The following is an 18,937-nucleotide window of genomic DNA, read 5'->3' as shown; positions in this document are numbered from 1 at the left end:
TGCGCAATTCAATTTTATAATTATTATGTAAAATTAATTTTTTGTTTCTTTTTTTAAAAATATTGACAGTGTCGTTTGTATATTTTAATGTTATCTTACTATGAATTTAACATCAAAGTCAATAAGTCATTAAAGCAAGTCCCGTCAATATAACATTTCCTTGTTGATTCCTCAAAAATGACTTTAATCAACCGGCTAACTTAATCATGGTGAAAAACTGTTAACGGTGTAATTATACATGCAATGCTTTAATTGAACCTGCAATTTCACTATGGGCTCTGGCCTAGGGGGCCTCCCCCCTATATACGCCCCTGCTATGACCTATATGTGATGTGTCCCCGCACTTAGTGCCATATATACTTGTTACAAGTCAGTAACTATTCAAACTAATAAATCGTCGTCTATTATTATAAACGTACTTGTTATTTATATTTATTTTTTATTGGATAATAACACTTAACTTGTAGAAAAATTTGCATTAAATTAGAAAAAAGTAAATTACCGTAAAGAGTAGTAATTAAAATTGTTTTCATATTTAACATTAGGACTGTCATAATAAAATGTATTTTTGCCTACGGAAGTCACCATCGTTGTGTCGCGAGTGTGAACGTTTTCGAACGTGTTTTGATGACTGAAATAGTTTACTTTTTCTGCGACTTTATTTAGCATAATATACATGTAACGTGAATCACATTTATAAAAAATACTACCAAATAATCACCAGTTTTCACCATAATATATGGAGCTGCGCCTGATAACACCAATAACCTTTCGTTATCGTTTCCACCTTTAATATTTTTAGGTATAATTAATTCATTTATAAAACTTGCCATGGTAGGATAGTTTTATGTTTTTTATTCATTTCATGCTATCATTTTCAGCTGGTAAAATATCTATATTTGGAAATATAATGCCTATTAATATCAGAAGTTTCGTCTACCAAGAACTATTTATTATTCGAGTCTCCTATCAGTTTTCTAATTTCTGATACATGAAGTGATATTGTCTGAATAAAACTGAGATACGAATGGCGCTTACACCTACCTAATGTATTAATGTGCTTTTATCTAGAAGATGTTGACCAGTATGCTTTTCAAAAAATGCTCAAAATAATGGTACTTCATATTTATTTATTCCATAAGATATATTTGCTACAAATAAACTTCTGCATAACTCTTCATTAAAATAATCTACTTATGTTTAGGTAACTTAACATTCAGAGAGAAAAACTTGTTTTTTTAATTTTCTGATCATTTAATAGTTATTGTATGATGCTATTTCTATGTGTTACGTTAATTGTGATTTTTTTTACATACACGAGAAAAAATAATTTGTTGTAAAAATATCTTAAGTTATGGTGGAAATTCATTTTATTTTTTATATGGAATTTTTTTTAATACTATTGTAAAATAATATAATAATTATTATTTTTTGTTATTAATTATTATTAATGGCACAATTAAGAGGGCTGTGTGGGGTCTTAGCCCTCCCCCCCCAAAAAAACTAATGAATTGTGCCATGTATAGAGCAAGGACTTTCATGCATTTGCATGTTTTTTCTGGTTTAGTTAAACGTATGCAGAGTAAGTACACAATAAATTTCACAGCATTTGTGACCAAAAGCTAAAAGTTTTTAGTGCATATTTTGATGGTTTATTGAAAATCGAGCACTTTGGTGAATATTTTCCATGAATCAAGATCAACAATTTGTTATAAACTTATATAGACGATAGAGATAAATTTTATCTTGAAATAATAATAATGGTCAGTATTTATTATGTCTATTTTTATACTTTTATTTTGAATAGCAGGTACGTAGGATAAAAACATTAAAAACCATAGTATTAAGTAACTATCTATAGTCAGTGGGTGGAATAGATTAGTTCTAGTAGATTTGCCACGTGTGTGTAAGTTCAGAGAGTTTAATTTTTATATAACGTTTGTGAGTAATATGCCAAAAGAAAAATTGACAAAAGCTTATTGTTTGTGTAATTTTGTAATCGAGTTTGGTGGATCTGTATTTTCAACAGATAATAATTAAGAAAAATGGTACCCGACATTCAAAAAAATTCAAATCAATTTACTTATAGTGAATAATAATTAAATTAATTTTTTTAAGGGCATATTTTTAATTTTTTGATGCATAAGTATATGTTTTTAAATGCATATTTGATGATTTTTTAGTGCATGAAAGTCCTTGCTCTAGTCATGTATAATATGTTATGCTGTAAAAGTATAATAAGAGTATCCACCTAATCTTTAGCCTCCTAAATTTGAAATACTATTTGCAGATATGCCTTACATGGGTTGATATAAAATCCACCTGGTAGGCGTGTATGTTAATTCGACAATGGTGCTAAAACTCACAAAGTTGATTTTATTTTCAGACACAAAAAATGAGCTCAAGTCAGTTGTTTATGCCAACCATAGTAACCATCATTGGTTTTCAACATTTAACCGTGACAGAGTAGCACTGCCATTACGTTAATTTATATTAACACGTATTATACAAATAATTATCAATACAAATAAAAGTAACCTAACAATATAAAAAAAATGAAAAATAAATAATTTGATATTTTGAATTTTTTATATAAATTTATGATTTGGATACTACTTATAAAAAAAATGACAATTGGCACACAACGGGCAGCACTCATTTTTCGTGCCCCACCTATGGTAGTTTGGTCCGATTATATATCACTACAAACAACTACAATTTTATTTTATAATTTTAGGAACTTAAAATATTAACTAACTTCTAAATTGATTATTGATGACAGTGTTATAAAAATGTATTTTATTAATAATTGTTTTTGGAAGTTAAAACGACATGTAGTTTAAAAGACAATATTAGAATTCAATTTGTATTATTTAATTCATTTTCATATTCAATTTCCACATGAGGTCTGCCTTTGGGTTTGACTACCTTTTTAATTTTCTTAGCGGCGACATCCTATGAACAAAATACACATATGTATTAGATAACTAGATCATAAAGTATAAATACTGTTTTTTGGAATACCTCAATATCTTCCATTTCTTCTTTTTCTTGTTCTTCCCCATCAGAACAAACATAATCAGATACATCATCGCCATCTTCTATATCACTGTCGAACATTTCATCATTATCCTCTCCAATATCAGACTCTTCTTCTGCTACAGTGTATTCATCAGCATCATCATTCTAAATATATTTAATATTTGAAATTAATAAAATGTACATATTTATAATTGCATTATACATATTCATTTGATAGATTGATTTGAGTATCTAATAATTTAACTGTAACAAAACTAGAGCAGAATAAGATGCAGTGGTTATTAATCACTTTTTACAGTATCTATTGACTGTCACTGAGGTTAAAAACCGGCAACTGTGTATGATAACACAGCTGCTTTATCCTACTTGATACAAATAATATATTTACGGCACTATGTTTAATTAATCATTATATACTTACATCTTCATCTTCTTCACCCTCTTTCTCAAGTGCTTTTTCGAATGCTTGTTGATTAATATTATACATATCACCATACTAAAAAAAAAAATAATAATAATAATAAATATAAATGAAACCTGTGAAATATTGTAGTTATAAGTTACAAGTGTAGTGCTTGTAATGATTAATTACAAATAAGTAGGCCACGGATTTTGTTGCATTTGCAACTTTCCTTCAGCTGTTATAATTTATCGCTAAGTTAGTTTTAAAAAAAATGTTTCACATCGAATTAAATATAATCTAAAAATATTAAATAGAATTTAGATTTTTTTCACTGTTGAATTTACTTATTTATAAGTAAAGCAATTTTTACTTAATTTAAATTTTTTTCACTTAACTTTTATTTGGTTTATCAGCTCCAAATCGAAGAACGTTTGAGTATAAAAATTCAAAACAAACACTTTTAGACTAATTTGGTTATGTTTGAGGTAGTAGTTTAGATTGTCAAAATATTATGTAAGATATTTATATATTTTTGTAGTTTAAATGAAAGATAAAAAGATCAAAATAATCGTGAAATGACGTTTCTCAAAAATTAATAATAATGAATTTATTATAAATTAAAAACAATTATAAGTTATAACGAAACATATTCATTTATTAGTGCTATACTTCAGTCAATTTTACTAGATTTTTACTGCTCAACATCCGAGCCCTACTAAATAGTTTTTGCTAACCAACAGTTTGAAATTAAACTTGTGAGTAGAAATATAATTTTTAAGACTTATTAATAGCTGTTATGTAGCTATTTATTTATAATATGGAGTAAAAATAATTTTGAAGCATGAAAGTAAAACTTATATTTAAAATAACACAGCAAAATATTATAAAACTATATGGGTTCCACATTTTTTGTAATTAATGATAATAACCCAATAGGTAATAACTAATAACAAACACACTACTATAATTAATTTGTATATTTGTTTTTATAATATTGTTCAATATATTCTCCATGTACAAGTCAATTCTATAGATCCACAGAGGCATGCATTTTGTAATTAAATTAGGGCCATAATTAAAAAAATGTGGGAGCTATTCTTAGCGACATGTTAATTTCATTAAAAAAATCTAAAACTGACTTTATGCAGTTTATGGTGGATATATTAAACAATATTATGACACAAATAAAAAATATTATATACAATTTCAACGAGTAGTGCGGTCTTTGTTACCTAATTTGGATTAGCATTAGTTGTAAAAGTGTGGAAACCATACAATTTTATTCTGTATTTTTTTTAAATACAAGTTGCTTTCATACATTCAAAATTTAATCTATTTTAAAATTGTTTTTTTGTTATTTTTAAATCTGCAAGACATAATATTAAATTACATCTTATGACTTTTTAATTAATTAACATACTGGTAAATAATTACATTTATTAAACATTTTCACCTATTTAATCATCAATAATCATATAATTTTTACCAAAACAATTGTCTAACTGTGAAATAAATTATATTTTATTCATATTAATTTAACACAAAAGTATTCTATCTGGTGATTAATTTTACATGGAAAATAAAATGACCTAAGTAAACATTTTTTTTTTCTGGAAAAGGGCCCAATGAAAATGAAGGTGCCGAGGGCTCAATTATTATAAGCCAGACAGATACTTTTTTATACAATGATAACCAAGCAACCAACTTGTAGCTATATAACGTTTGAACATTTTAAGAATGATACAATTACGTGTAATGAGAGACCACAAGAGATCACAATTAAGTCAGATATATTTTAAACAATTATTTTTGTTTATGATCTTATTGCTTTTTCAGAATATATTAGGAATCAGATTAGGCATCTCTAATTTTGATAGATATTATTTATTTGTTGATTAGGATGATGTCAGCACACTGTTTGTTTTCTCTTTGTGGCCCATGTTTAATTATATAGATATAAATATTATTTTGACTTCCCATTAAAATTATATTTTTTTTTTTCATAAGATAATTTTAAAATAAAATTGTTCTCATTGAAGTAGTTTAATTTTATTTTAAAAGGTTATATTTTATATCAAAGGGCATTTTTTAGTGTTGAATAGGTCATCCATCAATCCTATCTCTACATAATGTTTATCTAAAACACGCTGGTTGGTTAGTAAGTGGAGAGAGCAAATCCTTCCATTAAATATTTAAAACTACAACAAATTAATGTTTAACATGTAATATAGGTGATTAAACATAACGTAAGACATAAATTCAAATAGTAGTGAGCACATACAGTTCCTTTTTTGAGCCTTTCAACCAATTCTTTCTCAATAACATTGTCAAGTCGAGCAGCAATTTCAGCTTTATATTCTCTTCTTTTAACTCGTCTTTCTACTTTTCTTGGCAATGAAACTAATTCTTTCCTAAAATATTAATAATTTATTGTATTAGTAAAATGATTAGTTTAAAAAAAAATTATCTGATGTTAAACTATTGAGAAGTAATATCTTACTGAGTTTTAAGTTTGAGTTTTCTCATTCGAATTAAATATTGAGTAATTCTTACAAAACGCTGTTTACACATGGACTTTAATGGACCTGGCCAATACAACATGTGTTCATTCATTTGTTGTATAGCTTTTTGGAAATTTCTTGATAATTTGATTTTTTCCCACTGTCTTTTTGGATAAACGGATCTACAAAAATATATATTTAAAACAATACATAAATTTAATACATAACTAATTATTCTAAATGCACACCTTTCAGCAGTTTTTAAGAAGAGATATATAATACCCTTCTCTTCTCTAACTGTAGCATATCTGCTATTAGCCAACGGGCAGTGAGTGCGATTGCACAAACCTGATAAATTATATTCATTACGGCAAAAATTTGAAGTGTCCGTCCTAAAAATTTATTTAAAACATAATTAGGATTAGATAACTCTAATGCATAAAAGTATAATTATAATATTAATAGTTTACTTGATTTTGAATGAACAAAATGTATCTTTTATAATAGACCAAACAATCTGAAAACAAAAATAATATTATATTAATTTCAAATATTTTTTGGGAAAAGCATTATAATATACCAAAAAGTTTTAATAATTCAAGGATTCAAGGCTGTATATATTTACGTAATTATATTCAAAACATATATTATTATGTAACTTAACACAATGTGAAGATTTAGAAAATAAAATCAGTAAAAAGTTTAGATTTCTACATACATATAAAATATTAAAGATATCAACAAAATTAGATCTGTTACCTGCACACAAAAAAAAAATTGTTTTCATCATATTTTAATAGATATTTCAAAAACAAAATATACCTAATTAAAACATTACTGGTACTATAAAATATGTTATTACTATAAGGCCCAGTCTTTGATGTAAAATCATAGGGAAGTGCTTACTCATTCTTACATTTAACTTAGAAATATCAACTTTTTATGACAGGCAGAATGCACATTCCACAAGTACCTAGTTAAATTTTTGAATATTCGAGTAAAAATTAACAAAGTTACACAATTTTTTAGATAATTTCACTCAAGTTAATAAATTAGAAATATTAAATTAAATAATTATAATTTTTTTCAAAGTTTTGTTGTCATGGGCTAATAGCAGTTTCGATAAATTGATCGATCCATAAAAATAAATGTATTATTGTTTGAATATTTTATACTACACTGAATTTATAATTCACTACCAATTTAATTCCAATCCTTTCATAACAATAAATACTTTATAATTTATTCATATTTAAACATTTTTTTTTACCGAAGTTGTATGCATATTATACATTTTTTATGTACTTACCTACCTACATTCTTTGCATATTTTTAAAAATTTTAAATTCATAAATATATGCATATGCAATATTCATTACTTAAAAAGGGCCCTATTTATTAGTATAATTTGAAACACACAGGATAACTTTTTGGAGCAGGTACTTATTTAATGACAACAGAAGTTATTTTTTTCACTTAATTTTGAATACCTACCTCATATAATATCAACAGAATATGAGCAATCAAAACACTTTTATTTAAATTTATGATAGCAAATATTCTAATAACATTTTATAGATTTGGATATGGACTAAAATCGTCGAAAATCTAAAACAATGTGGTACCTACAATGAGAGGACTGAAACATCTACAAATCAACTCCACTATCTAGTTCCAATAGACAAAAAAGAAGACATAACTAATCAGTATATGCAAGAATTTATTATTCAAGTAATATACTTGACTAGGTATATTGACGAAAATCTAGACAATGACGACAAATGTACATTGCCCAATACTATCGTAAAAGAAATCATAGGTACATTAAAAATATAATGGTAGACAGATGGGAATGATAGATAGATGTATATTCGCAGGGAAATGACGAATTATAATCTACTCCACTATATATACCTGCTGTAGGTTACAATACTAGTTGCTGGAACTTGAATTCATTAACAATTATATTATATTTTACTTACATCATCTTGATCCATATTGGTAATTTAATGTTTTTACGATCATCCACAGCTAAAAGTCGGGCCTTGCAGTCGTTGGACAAGAACACCGGACGCACATGTACAATAAATATTAAATAGCAATGCCGCAATCCACGGGCCACAAATCGCTACGCCAAAAGACGTCGTTGCTAAATAATGAATACGGTATTCGAAGACGGCAACATTTTAAGGTTAGGTACAATGTGTCGTTTTGGTGTTTCGTTTGTCGTGCGTTCACAAGACGTAATATGTTTTCCTCAACCAAACGACACTTGTTATAATGTTATCTTTTATCGCCTCTTATCAGTCATCATAGACGCGGGATATCAGTCGTGTTTAAATATTTAATATTTATTGATTACAAATTACGAAACACGTATTCGTAATTCGTATTGTTTGGGCATCAAGGTTTACTCGTAATTTTTAACTGAATCTTTAAATCTATTTGCTTGTTCTTATTCCAGAACCCCTTATCATTATTCATCATTTTACTTAACGTCCAGAGTCCAGATCTATGCAGGCTATACTTAGTAATTTATAATATCTACTTCTCTCACCTATACATAGGTTTTGGTGTCCACTGCCCCAAAAACAATTTTAACTAAAAGAAATACATGTATTAAGATCCTTCAATTCTTTTAAGAACGTTAACTGAAAATTTTTTAAACTACCTAGTGGCTAGCTTATACAGTTATACCTACAACATAAGACATTATGTTAGTGCTTCATGATTGCTTGGAGTGTGTACCTAATATACGTGATTAAATTCTTCATATTTTTTTATTCTACAAATGAAAGAATGCTCTAAATGATTGCACATTATTTACTCATACAGTCATCCCTAATGAACATATTAGTTGTACTTATAACTTATATTAATAATATAATATATGTAATTTATATTACCATATTTTATTATTGTGCTAAGTTATTGAACCCATTTACCTATGTAGCGAAGAGTGATATACACTTTTGTCATGTATTAGCATTATTATCTATTTGAATTCCATAGGTAATTCAATTAACCCGAGTATGTGCTTCCGTAGTTGAAGATATTTAATTCATGAATCATAGATTATTTATTTTTGATCGACACTAATGAATCAGTTGAGTTATGAAGTAAATAGAAGAAGTTGGATTCTTTTGAAATGCATATAATTAATTTATTTGAATGATTTGACTTTTTCAGCAACAGCAAGAAGTCGGTGATATGTAATTATGATAAATAAAATACTAACTAATCTGGCCATCTATAATCCCATTATTGTATGCAAGGCCACAAGGCGGAGCACCAAAAAAAATTGTTTGTAGAAGTAATTTTATATGTGATTGACGATAAGAAAAATAATAATTTTCTTGATTAATTAATAGACAAAGAATTCTTATACATTTACAAAATCAGCACCTATCATTAGAATACTTGGTGATTTGTTGATTGATGGCTAAATAAATACCAATAGTTATATTCTTATATGTACCTAAATTATTTAGGAAAGACATTATTTTAAGCAAACAACATGTGCCATTATTTTAATTTCTTTTTTTTATGTATGCTTTCAACTTCAAAAAGTAGGTATATTAAAAATAGGTAACCATATTTATCGGCTATTTATTTATATACCTACCTTTGCTTGAGAATTGAAGCAACCTTAAACCCCTAAATTCTAATGTCTATGAAACAACACTATCAGTCCATGAATTTAATCTTGATTTTGTATTACTACCTATAGGCTATAATAGGCAATAGCAGCTCAACTTTACTACTCAAATCTACCTGCCTATCTGTTTGTTAAATTCTAATCCGTTTTTAACGGACTCATCATTTGCCTTTTATACATTTGTGGTTTTGTTGTTATAATTTACTAATGTGTATTGTGTACCTATCCAATATAGATTATGAATCCTAATTCATTAAATTAAATAGTTAGTATATTTGGGTACAATTAACTGGGTAAAAATCTAGGTACTTATTTTTAAAAATTGATATTTTTACCATATTTGAACACCAACGCTTTTTCAGGAAAACTTTCTAGAAGTATCTAAATAAATAATATGAAGTACAAACAGTTTATACTAATATATATAATTTTTAATCTGATAAAAATATAATTATTAATGTTATAATATAATATTATTAAAGTGTAATTATAGTATTATACTAATGATTAACTTGAACACTCATTATTATGATTATTTCTATTCTTGTTCTAAATTCAGGTATACATTATTCAAAAAGTTTGATTAAATACACCATTTATATTTGTGTACCTATCATATAAAAGCTTTTTTTCACTAAACTAATAATAAAACCATATATAAAAAAAAACGGTATTAACTAAAGTACAGTAATAATAACTCAAATAAATTAAATTACTTAAAATACTGAACTATAAGCTAATGATTTGTGAAAGACCAAAAGGCCTACTAGCATAATATTATGATTTTTTTTATCTATAATTTATTATAAAGTTATTAATGAAATGTCTTATAAATATATAAATAAAATGAAGTAGGCAATATTGAAAGAAAAATGTGGATTACATACAATAAAAGAATATTACATACAATCTATCAACATAGTTATTAAAATAGGTATCCAAAAATATCTAAAATATTTTAATTTTAATTTGTAAGATGATGTAAAATTCTAAATAATAATAATGGAATATTTTAGTATGGAGAGGAACACAAATTATTTGTTATTCTTACATAAACATTGTAGTTTAATATTGTACACAAGTAAATTAGAATATTAAATTTATGTAGTCATAACTTTTTAATCATTACAATTTTTAAATTATAGTTTAATGTAAGCCAATCATTAATTGATAAATTATAATAGTTATGCCTTATGCTTCTGATTGAAATTCAAAGTATTAAAATGAATCTATATATTAATCATTATTCTTACAATACCTAGTTGTAATAGTTAAAAGATCATATATTTTTAATTTTAGGTTAAAGGTATTCAGTTTTATATTTGTAATTTGTACAGTTATGAAAGTAATCAAATGAAAAAGTATATGATTAAAATGATTTTACTGAGATGCAAAAGCTTACCTATGTTAACAGATCATAGTGTTATTTTAGTGATATTTGTTGTTTATGTTTAGTATTGTCTGTTGGACAGTATTATTTTACATAAACTTATTTTTTAAATATGAATTTTATTAGTAAAACATAATCTTATGGCATCACTTTTATATGACTGCATTGTGAATAATTAAAATTAAAATACAAAATAGATGATAACTAGGTGTAATGTTGGTGTACAATTTTTTTGAAAATTTAAACATTTAGTTGTAGTTACTTAATCTAAGGGAATCTAATCTTCCTAACCTCTTAGATTACTTGTATTTAAAAGTAAGGTAGGTACATTTCAGATGAGTATTTACAATTATTATTAGTAACCTATAGGTATCTTATCTACCTATATGTTTCTGGTGAACAATTCTTAATAGTTATAAAAATGTTTCTATTAATAATGGATTACAATAATCAAAATAAATATAATAATTATGTCTAAGACTAATTTGATTTTATTTCGTTAAAAACAATAAACAAAACAATATAATATCTGGTTAATAATAAAAATGATGGTACACCCTTATTAAGATTAAGTTTAAATGTTCTAAAACAGAACGGAAATTATAAAATGTAGTTACAAAACGAAAATAAAAATGGCTGATTGTGTCTACATAGATGTTGTGTGCCATTCATCGTTGGGCACTTTACCTCCTTCCGCAGTTCCGTTGGACGACATAATTTCCAAATCGTTTTCTGCCAATTTCGCAACAATTCCAGCACCGTAAGCGTCTCCAAGCACATTCACAGTGGTTCGGAATCGGTCACTAACAAGGGTAAAAACAAAAAATAAATTAGGCAATACAAATACATGGAACCCTAACTATATTGTATCGTTGATTGATTAATATGCACAAAGGCAATTTTTTTGGTAGGTTTTTAAATTGAGTATAATATATTAGTATATAACATTACCTATATTGTAAAAAAAAATCCAAAACTTACATACTCATAAATCAAAATAAAATCTAAAAAGTATATAATTTTAGTCAATAATGCTATTAAATTCGTCGTGTACGGAATTTTTAGAGACGCTTGTGTACCTATTGTGAATATCATCTAGCATTTTAGCAGATAGTTAGCTATATTAATATATATTATGATTTCCAGACATTAATTACCTATACAACTTATCTCATAAAGTAATTAGTTCTTTCCCCCGCCTTCATTTCAGCCACTCTTTACTCCCCTCTATTCCTTTAAATAATCCTTTAACGACTCGCCTCTCTGTATTTTTCCTCACACTCCAGCGGTCTGTGATTTTAACCACATTTTGTTTGATTGCCCTTTCTTGTCGGCAGATCGTTCTCGCTTCTTTTCTCTCCTTCACTCTCAACAGCACACCCGACGCTCGCCATATACTTTCCTCTCAATCTGTTACTGCCGTTACCGCCTCAACTTCGTTCTTTCTTAATCCTGGGTTGCTTATATAATTACTAAAGCATGTACACTTAACTGTCGAGATTAATTGTAAACTACAACATTTCAATAAAAAAAAAATTACCTATTCAATAATTTGAGATAAATAATAGGAAAGATTATTAAGATGTTTTTTTTTTCTTTGCTTGTATCTTATCGTTGATAAAAATAACGTTTAAGTGGTACTTTGATTAAAACACTTTTGCTGTAGGTACACGAAATTATTGTATATATATATATCAATAGGTACTATTTAGTCGCTTATGTAGGTATGTATACGTATACTAATTACCACTTGGTAGGTATGTAGTTTTAAAATTATGTAGTTTGAATTTAATTAATTTAATTTAGTTCAATAATTATTTAAAGCCCTGTAAAAGCCACTTATAAGTAATAGGTACATTAACCAAGTAAAAATATATTAAAATATGGTGTACGGTGTATACCTAGTGCATGTTTAACATCCGAAAAAGTATATATACTTACAGCAACCAATCTACAGCAATGATCAATGACACATCATCTGCTGGTAGTCCTAATGTGTCCAAAACCATCACCATTGTAACTAATCCTGCCTGAGGAATTCCGGCTGCTCCAATAGATGCCATTGTAGCTGTCACACTAATTAAAATTATAAATAAATATATTATTGACATAAAAAAGTTTAAATAGGCACCCTGGGTTTTTAGTTTAGTAGCAATTTATTGTTTAATTTTTTTTCATTTATCACACATTATAAATTACTTTGTATTCATTAAGTAGGCACCTGTAGTACAGTTCTGTACTTTTATATAAATATACCTCCATGAAATTAGTATTATGGCCTATGGGCAGCAAATAAATTAAAATAAACAACATGACGTACCTTACAGCTGCAATTTGACCAAAACTTAATTGTATGCCTTTCAGTTGAGCAATAAAAATTGCGGCTACTGCTTCGTATAAGGCAGTACCATCCATGTTGATCGTGGCTCCAATGGGCATTACAAATCGTGAAACTCGAACGTCAATTTTATTGTTTTCTTCTAGACAGGCCATTGAAATTGGTAAAGACGCAGAACTGAAACACAGATTTGAAGAATGTTATTTAAGTTTACTACATTGAAAGTAAAAAATTCAATTTTAAGTTGGTTAATTTAAATAATATAAAGAAGTAATTTAATAATGTTACTATTACCTATAGGTAGTATATAGTATAGGTGTAGTAATATAGTATCAAAATAATGAAATTACTATTGATATTTTAAAGTATTTGGCTCGTAATTTTACCTTAACTAAATTTACAACCCACAGGTCGAAGAGTAAATTTATTATAGCACTTATACCTGGAAGCTGTTCCGAATGCTGTTATTATAGCTTGACCCATGTTCAATGTGAATTGGAATGGTAATTGACGTGTGAATAAACTGTACATGAGTGGTAATAGAACAAATCCATGAACGAACAAACCAAGCACTACTGTCAAGAAATACATTCCTAATCTACCAACAATCACTCCAAAATCGTCCAATTCCAATACTTTGGATGCTACTAAAAAGAGCACACCCATTGGCGATAACCTGGAATAAAAACAAACGATTTTCTTCAAGTAAGTATACCTTCATAACATATTAAACATATATGAAAATTATATTTTTACCATATCACCCAATTGGTCATTAACATCACAGCTTCACCCAAACTATCGAAAAAGTTTAGAAGTGGCTTTCCCATTGGTCCCAATTTTCCAATGCATATACCAAAAGCTACAGAGAATGCTACTAATCCAAGCACGTTAGATCCATCAACCATTTCTGATTTTATTTCCCATAATGTCATATCAGTAGCGTTAACTAAAATAAAACAATAATTGTATTATACACACGATGATCGATGTACCTACTTGTTAAAAAATAAACTATATTATCTGCATAATGTTATACATATGTACATAAGTAGTTTATAAGTAGTAAGTACTATTGTTAGTTTATAGTATCAGAAAAAGAGTAGGTATTGATTAATTAACGGTTTTTATTTTAATCTAAACAAATTTTGTTGGAAGGCTGTAAAATACTAACTATATTTTAATAGGTATAAATAATAGATACCTACATTTATACTTAACTTTACAGGAATTATAATTGTCATTCAAAATTTCTTATACAATAATATTAATTTAATTTGTAAGCTTGATACGGTATCTACATTTGTAAATTGCTGTTATAACACCTACTCACGTAGGCAGGGATCGATTTCTGCACAAACAGATCGGAACATAACGTCCAAAACTTACTATTCCATTTCACAATAGATTATTTGAATTTAACTAACATAAGTATGTTGAATATTTTTAACATGTTATATGATATATGTAAATATATAATTCATAATGCAGGTTGGTGGGTTATTAAAATCATAACTTGATTTAAACGTGATTTAATTTCAGTACCCAAGAATAATATTATAGGCTCTGAAGGGAACAATTGGTAATACAATTATGTATATTTTTTGTGTTTATCATCACTCTTTGGAGCAGTAAAAATGCTAAATACTTCAAACTTGAGGTTGAATTCTAATTTTTAATAGAAAATTTGATGTAGTTATTTCGAGGGTCAAAATAAAACATTTCCAGTTACAACTTATCGGGATAAACGAAAAACAAATTACGGGATAACCGGAATATTTAAGCAACATCAATTTTTGATGATATAGATTTCGTTATTTTGTTGCAACTCAAAAACGAACAACCGTAGATAAAACAGTAGATACTTGAAACTTTCACCAAATATTTATATAGGTATTTTTTAGAAATTGAATATATATTCATCCATATTATATGTTGATATTAGATAGTTCTTTTACTTATGTATTCCAATTTTTATTTGTGAGTAAAAATAAAACTTGAACATTGAACACCGTTGGTTCTTCATTATATTTGTTTTTTAAAAAAAAAGCGGGTAAGTAGATGTCGCTCTGCTGTACAGTAGGTTACAAGTGGGTCACTGTATAATGGATGGAATTAAATTTGAATTCAATGATACAATATCATTGTATAAGAAAAACGATTCTGAGTGGAGACGGTATGTCAGTCTTGGTTTAAGACATATTAATACCAATATATATCTGAGTCAAAATTCGAATTTTAAATGCTTATAAAAAAAAATTGTGCTTATGTATTTTAAATATTTTACAATTGCTATTGTAAAAATATATCATGAGCCTTGTATTAAATTTTCAAGCTTTTTCGCCCAACAAATAAAATTTTATTGGTATTTACAGAAAAAAAAACTAAGAAAATTGAAAATTGACAATGTCCGTAAACATCTCAAAAAGAGTCAAATTATTTTCAAAATTTTATCGTGTTTAGAAAATGCTAATATCAACATTCAGTGAAATTTTCAAGTGTCTACAGCCATTCGTTTTTTAATTACAACAAAAACAGAAAATCGTTACATGAGAAATCGAGTGAATATCAAATGTTGTAAAAATATGAATTTCAAACGCTCATAAAAATTTAATTTGACTTTCTAGTAGACATTTTTTTTTTTACAAAGGTAGACAAACTTATGAGGAATCTTGTATTACATTTTCAAACCTTAGATTTCAAAAGAAAAATTTTTACGAATTTTAAACTCAAAATAATTTGCTAATTTTCGTGATTTTTCCGTATTTTGTCAAGATTTGAACTTTAAATGCTTATAAATAAAAACTGTGACTAACGATTTTTAATTTTTTTCATATGCCTTTGAAACAATATACTAGGAGCCTTCTATTAAATTTTCAAGCTTTTTTAACCAACAAATAAAATTTTATTGATATTTATAGAAAAAAAAACTAAAAAAATTGAAAACTGACAATGTCCGTAAACCGTTCAAAAAAAGTCAAATTATTTTCAAAATTTTATCGTGTATAGAAAATGCAAATATAAACAACCAGTGAAAATTTCATGCATCTATGGTCATTTGCTTTAGAGTTACACCAAAAACCAAAATCAATTTTGACAAAAATCGATTTTGCGTAAAAATTCCCGTTTTTCCTTAATTTTTCTTTTGTTTTTCACGTCGCTTTTGAAAACTACTGGGAAATTTTTACTTTTGACCCCCCAAAGTACCAACTAGATTCACTTTCCAATCAGAAAAGTTGCTGTTGAAGAAAATCGAAGCAGTTTTACTGTCCTAAAAGGTGATGACAGACACAAAAAAAAAAAATAAAAATAAAATAAAAAAAAAAACACACATCATTGTAAAACAATACATTCAACGTTCCACTCAGAATCTAAAATAAAAATATTAATAATGTATTGTAATAATTTTTTTTTTATTAGCGTTTGAATATCAAATTTTGGCATAATTCATCAATATCACAAAGATTTTAAAACTATTTTCTAGTCAAAAATTGTATACATGGACGAAAATCTTGAAAGGTATTCAAGATTTCTTATAGATAATTGTTGCTGGAATCAAAAAATGAAGTTGTGGGTATATCTACAATAATTTTTGATGAGCATTTGAAGTTAAAATTATGTCAAAAATGATGCACATTCACTCGACTACACGTAAAATACATTCGATTTCTTCCCAAATATTATTATTTTATTTTGTTGAAATTAAAATAAAAGTTATTCGTAAGAACTTATCACAATTGATAATTATTTACATTATATGTATTAGAATATTATTATTATGTATAAACAATAATATTTTATAATTATTAGTGGGAGTAGTGGGACATATACCATATTATTATATTAATACAAATAGAAAATTAGAAAATATCTTTAGAATTATAGACTGTCTGAGCTTAGAATCGTTTAGAATGATATATCAAATCAAATTGAACATTAATTACAATTGCATAGGTACTCAATAACGAGGTACACTTGACACATACCATACCATCAGAGTGAATTCAAACTTTTAATTAGCTTTAATTTAAAAGCAATGTGAATATTTTGATTTAAAAAACATTATATTATTATACAGATGTATTGTACGATATACATATTTAATATATTATAGGTATAGGTACCTTAACATTTTAAATTTTAATCTATAATTTTAAACGAAGACGGATAGTATTTAACACTTAGGTGGATACAGTATATTAAGATCAATCACTTTTTTGATTTATATATGGTGTCACACTGTCATACAAAACGATCAATTTTAACTTAAAGATTTAAGAAAAACAAATTGACGAAAGAAATCATAGTTAAACAAAAATAGGTACTATATAATTCAAGTCTAGAAAACTGGTAAAAATGTTTGTCATGATTTATTGTTCGCTCGTAATAAAATATTAGGCAAAAAAAATTATGAAAAAATGTTTTTTTTTTAAACATTTATCTTCTTATTTTTTTAGTCAATGTGTAGGTAATATATAATGTTTATCAGTTACATAATGATAATAGTTAGTTAAAATGTAATATAGCGGCATAAAGTCACATAAATAATAATTATACAGTGTTGCTGTTTAATTTAGTTGTTTTATTAAATGTACCTAGGTGATATTTATATTTAACATTTAATACTTTTAATGCTGAGTTAGCGAGTTTCATACAACTTAAAAAATTGAATTTATCATTCATATCAAACGAAATGAACTATGAACGGTCTAATTAAGGATCACTACTTTATGTTAAAAGATAATCTCTAAAGGACGTTTATGCAACATATAACAACGGTGTCTTAAATTAGTATCTAAACGTTATGACGTATGCTGGGATGTGCCAGTAGGTACCTAACTATTAAGAATAAATTAGTTTTTTTGTAAACTTTTAACGGTATTGTGAGACAACACTTTTTGGTTCATGCATTAATTAACTATGTAGAATTTACTTTTGTTTATTTTAAATAAATAATTGTACACTAAACTTTTATTAAATGGTAATAATTTTGTATTTATAAACATGAGTTAAGATTAAAAATAATGATTACCTGTTGAGTTCATTACTGCTTTAGGAGGGATAAGTACTGTTCGGTACTAAAAGAAAAGAAAAATACAATTATTTTAAATACTATTTAATAAATATTTATTATTTAGTATAAAAATAAATAACAATAGAAATGTAATATACTCACAGTCGATATAGTTGCTTCAACGAGATTGGCCGGAAATATATTTCTGTAAAATGTTGTCAATTTTATCTTAGATGTTTATTTTTTATTATATTCATATAGTTATAAATTATAATTATATGTAAATTATAACTTATAATTATATTATAGGTCATTAAAGTTTAAAAATTTTAAATTTTTAGTATTCGGGTGGAAAATCTCGGAAAATAATGTACCTTAGTTACTTATAATTTATACTCTAAGATTATTTAAATATATCGAGAGTATTTACTACCTATACTATTGCAAGTAGGTACGTGTATATAATAAAATAGTAAAGAAAACAAAATATACACGTGTAAACGTGTGTAAAAAACCTATGATTATTTTGCAAAAAATAAATACTTTGGTAATTAGATTTGTCTTTGTAAAATCAAAAAAATTAAGTTTAAA

At 26.4% G+C, this 18,937-nt stretch overlaps 2 protein-coding genes across 4 annotated transcripts in view; both read right to left on the bottom strand.

Annotated features, from left to right (window-relative positions):
- Window positions 1-2,769: 2,769 nt before the first annotated feature.
- LOC111026383 (protein MAK16 homolog) lies at window positions 2,770-8,123 on the bottom strand. Its single transcript, XM_022304463.1, has 8 exons — window positions 7,929-8,123; window positions 6,417-6,463; window positions 6,195-6,338; window positions 5,946-6,128; window positions 5,727-5,856; window positions 3,464-3,538; window positions 3,025-3,186; window positions 2,770-2,955 (listed from the first exon to the last, which is right to left on the bottom strand). Exons 1-8 carry the CDS (start codon window positions 7,941-7,943, stop codon window positions 2,860-2,862), a joined length of 852 nt encoding a protein of 283 aa, XP_022160155.1. The 5' UTR covers window positions 7,944-8,123; the 3' UTR covers window positions 2,770-2,859.
- Window positions 8,124-11,068: 2,945 nt separating this feature from the next.
- The window catches only part of LOC111026362 (excitatory amino acid transporter 1), a 31,122-nt gene continuing 23,253 nt past the window's right edge, over window positions 11,069-18,937 (bottom strand). For 2 of the 3 annotated variants that reach the window (XM_022304428.1, XM_022304429.1), the window contains 7 exons: window positions 18,509-18,551; window positions 18,365-18,410; window positions 14,089-14,281; window positions 13,775-14,008; window positions 13,315-13,509; window positions 12,936-13,070; window positions 11,069-11,797 (listed from right to left, as the gene is read on the bottom strand). In XM_022304428.1, the coding sequence (XP_022160120.1) occupies window positions 11,641-11,797; window positions 12,936-13,070; window positions 13,315-13,509; window positions 13,775-14,008; window positions 14,089-14,281; window positions 18,365-18,410; window positions 18,509-18,551 (1,003 nt within the window). In that variant the 3' untranslated portion in view covers window positions 11,069-11,640. The remainder of the gene's footprint in view (window positions 11,798-12,935; window positions 13,071-13,314; window positions 13,510-13,774; window positions 14,009-14,088; window positions 14,282-18,364; window positions 18,411-18,508; window positions 18,552-18,937) is intronic. The other variant, XM_022304426.1, reaches the window with a different exon arrangement.

Source organism: Myzus persicae, unplaced genomic scaffold (assembly GCF_001856785.1).
Source record: "Myzus persicae strain clone G006 unplaced genomic scaffold, MPER_G0061.0, whole genome shotgun sequence".
NCBI classification, from domain to species: domain Eukaryota; kingdom Metazoa; phylum Arthropoda; class Insecta; order Hemiptera; family Aphididae; genus Myzus; species Myzus persicae.
This window is presented reverse-complemented; position numbering and strand designations above follow the sequence as displayed.

What these genes read in the sequence shown, in the direction of transcription:
- LOC111026383 (XM_022304463.1), bottom strand. An exon ending in TTTTGTTCATTCAAAATCAA is followed by an intron (nt 6,339 to 6,416) that starts GTAAACTATTAA and finishes ATAAATTTTTAG; the next exon opens with GACGGACACTTCAAATTTTT. An exon ending in AAACTCAAACTTAAAACTCA is followed by an intron (nt 5,857 to 5,945) that starts GTAAGATATTAC and finishes TTAATATTTTAG; the next exon opens with GAAAGAATTAGTTTCATTGC.